Source organism: Centruroides sculpturatus, unplaced genomic scaffold (genome assembly GCF_000671375.1).
Source record: "Centruroides sculpturatus isolate CEXI.00-Female unplaced genomic scaffold, Cexi_2.0 scaffold1381, whole genome shotgun sequence".
Classification (NCBI taxonomy): domain Eukaryota; kingdom Metazoa; phylum Arthropoda; class Arachnida; order Scorpiones; family Buthidae; genus Centruroides; species Centruroides sculpturatus.
In genome coordinates, this window is record NW_019385727.1 from 195,633 (window position 1) to 199,368 (window position 3,736).

Below are 3,736 nucleotides of genomic sequence, written 5' to 3' on the forward strand. Positions count from 1 at the left end.
TTTCACAGATTCGAGACAGCTTGATAGCCCGAACGGTCCCAGGCTTTCGCCCGTGCACGCTAAGTGACTTTCATTACAAGCATTAAGCTTTCCGAAGTCTATGACAACACCTGTTTGGCATTGACGGCCGCAAATTTGGCGCCAATAAGCTGCTTCGACTTGTTCTATTATGCTATCAACTCAATTTCTTATTTATTTTCACATTTTAACTTCGCGGTCTTTTTCTGTTCTTTTTCCGTTATTTACACGTGTAGGTCATTTCATTGTTATTCACATTTGATATCGTCATTTATCACATACTGCCATGACGCTCTTGTCTGAACTGTCAAGAATTAACGCGATTGGCGAAGCGTAGTGACAGTGGGCCAATGGAGAGCAGGTCCTGGCTATAATGCGGTTTGCGCGCCAATTTTCGTACGTGCGTTAATCAAGCCGAATAGTTTGGCCAAATATTCGGCTATTCGGCCACGCTCCTGGCCGAATATACTATTCGTTACAACACTACTTACACCTCTTCCTTACATTACATTTCTAATACGCGTGATGCGACAGCCGGATGACCGAACGGCAGCCAACTGCTCTGGGTACCCGGGATCGAATCCGGATGTAGTCGAAAAACTTTGAAATTTTTCTGGAAGTGGTCCTGCCAAGTGCTTTCTCTCACCATATGAGGCGGTCAAGAGGTGAGGGACGGTGTTTACAATAGCTAAAAAAAAAGGTTGTCTTAATAATTTACATCCGAAATTTCACTTGTGTGATGTAATTTCATGTTCGAAACTGCTTACGTAACAGGTTAATAACAGCTCAATAGCATATCCTGGATCTACTATTATATGCCTTTCAAGTTTCTAAAACATTATGGGCTGCTGAAAATTTGAATTAACTATATATTAAATGTAGACTCGTGTTTACATTTTATGCCACCGTTGTTTGCATCTTTCCTACATTTAACCCCAACTATTACTTTTAAGTAAAATGAACAAAAGGTGTGAAGAATAGAGAAATAATTAACAGTTACGGTGTTGACAATCCAAGAGAACAAAGCTACACGCAAAGCTATCTGTGACCTTACGTACACTAATTCTGTTTGGAAAATCGATTATCAATCTGTACATTATAATTATTTATAATATATGTATATTGTACAAGTTAATATTATATAATAATCACAATATTATAAAATAAACAAAATATAAGGCATTGTATTTCTTTGTATCTAGAACACATGTTCCTCTCACAAACACAACGTATTGTGAATAATTAATTCCGGAGAGAGGTAAATTCAGGTGATGTGCGCTTGTGCTCTCTAGTGAACTTTGCGAGCTACACACTGTTTTTTATTTTATTTTTTTTTACTTTAAAAGCAAGAGTCGTTTTAAAACTAAAGTAATATACGAGTAATAGCATAAAAATAGTAGATAAAGCAAATAAAAATGCATAATTCATTGAAATTTTAACTAATTTATGAAATACGCTGACCACAAAATGAGGCATATGTGAGATCAGAATATACGTAGAATTAAAACATATCCTAGTATAAAATCAAATACCACGGTCATTCGAATAAAAAAATAATTAAAAATATAAATAAGATTATAAATATTCATAAATAGCCTTCCATACACGTGATACTGTAGATGTGTCCATAAATTAATGGAGAAACCTTTCTTAGTTGCTTTATAAATTTCAAGATTTTTGAGATACTTGAGTTGAGCAGGAACAGATGTGCTGTGTAAGAGATGTGCATTATTAAAGTCTACTTGAACATCATTGTCACAAGCAAAACCACAAGAGCTGTTAGTGCACAAACCCTTTTGAACCATGTATTGATGTTTCTTTAGTCTAATATTCAATGGTCTGCAGGTAGCTCCAATTGATTGCATGCATAAACATATTTTGCAAAATATAAAAAAATTGCATCATTTAGCAAAAAACAAGAAAATAATGATTATGATTGTACAAACATTAAAAAGACATAAGAATTACAGATTCAGTTGAAATATAATTTAAAAAAGTGTAATTAGGTGTTTAAACATCCACATAGCATGAAGGTAAAAACTAGGGTTTCTTATTTCCCGGTCTTTTGCTTGTCCCGGGATTCCGGGATAAAAGTGAACTGTTTCCCGGGATCCCGGGATATAATAAATTATTTTTAAAATATAAAAAATATCTTGAAATCGAATGATATCATTATTTTTCATTTTTTAAAGTAATTTAAGTGTTCTACAACCTCCAAAATCGTATTAATAATGATGTGTAAAATATGTATTAAAAATACCTTTGAATTACGTAGAAAATTCACAAATAAAAAAAAATTTGTTAAAGTTTGTTCGAAACTGCTTATAACAAAAATTGCCTACGAATTGAGTTAAAAATTTAAAGAAAAAAACTGAACTTTGATCAAACTTCTAACTTAGAAAATGATATTTTTTATTTAAATAAAACATAATACAAATATTACTGTAAATTTTTATAATGAGATTTTAAGAAACAAAGATGGTCGATACTCCGATCACTCAATCTGGTTCTTAATTTGGTAATAAAAAGTCCTGCTGCCGAGAATGCCCTTTCTGATTCAATCGATGTGGGTGGAATCGTTTTTAACGCATTTAACAGAAGACAGATGTTGTGTGTTTTTTCACCTGTAGCCTCAAAGATTTCTATTTCGTTCTCGAGACGCGTTTCAGTACTGCTTTTGTTGTCCACTTTTCTTGATCTGTCTATCTCAGCTTCTTTGATAGCAGCATCAAGCTTTTCAGCTAAAGTCATTGCAGATGAGCTTGCGACATCTGGTAGTTGATCTGTATCACCGGAAGTAGAATCAGTAGATACTTCAAAAAGACGATCTAACATCTGTTTTGCTGATAAAATTAACATAGTCTTGGTTGGTAAGGCTGGCAAACTTTTTTCACTTGGGAAAGTTGAAACTTTTCCATAATTCTTTCCACTATTGAGATATTGTATGAGGCCAGTCAGTTTTACATTTCTTCTCTCTGCTATGCGTCGAATAAACGACTCTTTTAGTCTTCTTGAAAAAGGTGTGTTTAGTTGATTTAACTCATTTATAATAAAAGAAAAAATACCTTCCGATGAAAGTAAAGTCGATCCTCTGTTGCCAAGCTTTTCTGCTCCAGCTTTTAATGGCTGCAGTGATGCCACGATGTCACGAATTACAGTAACTTCTTGTTTGTCAAGATCAAAATTGTCCGTATCTTTATTACAGTCAATGATTGCTTTCGATATGGATGATCTTATTTTAATAAATCGCTCTAACATGGCTAAAAGGCTATTCCATCGGGTTTTGGAATCCAGAAATAAGTGCAAATTTTTCCCATGTTCCTGTTCAACGTATTTTTGTAAGATGTTATTCTTTAAAGGTGATTTGCGAAAAAATTTTGCTATTTTTCTAACCTTATTAATGATTTGAGAACAGACGATTTCATTACCTAGTGTGTCATGTAATTCAAATGAAATATCTATATCGAAAGGATCTTCAGCCAAACGCTCACACAAAACACTTTCAAAATCAATACTATAACTAAAGTCTTCTTCATCTTTCTCAATATCGTCATTGCGCTCTTCATCTTCAGTTTGAATTTCTTCAGAAAGAGGGACTGCTACTGAAGTGGTTGACTTTTGGTACAAAACATCACATACCGCTAAATGAATTCCGTGTGCATAACATAACTGATGCTCACATTCAATTAACCTTCCAAATTTCACCATTACAGCTGCA

General features: G+C 33.8%; 1 protein-coding gene across 1 annotated transcript; it reads right to left on the bottom strand.

Moving 5' to 3' along the window:
- Nucleotides 1-2,457: 2,457 nt before the first annotated feature.
- Nucleotides 2,458-3,726, bottom strand: LOC111641584. Its single transcript, XM_023387763.1, has one exon. It carries the CDS (start codon nt 3,724-3,726, stop codon nt 2,458-2,460), a length of 1,269 nt encoding a protein of 422 aa, XP_023243531.1.
- Between the last annotated feature and the right edge of the window lie 10 nt (nt 3,727-3,736).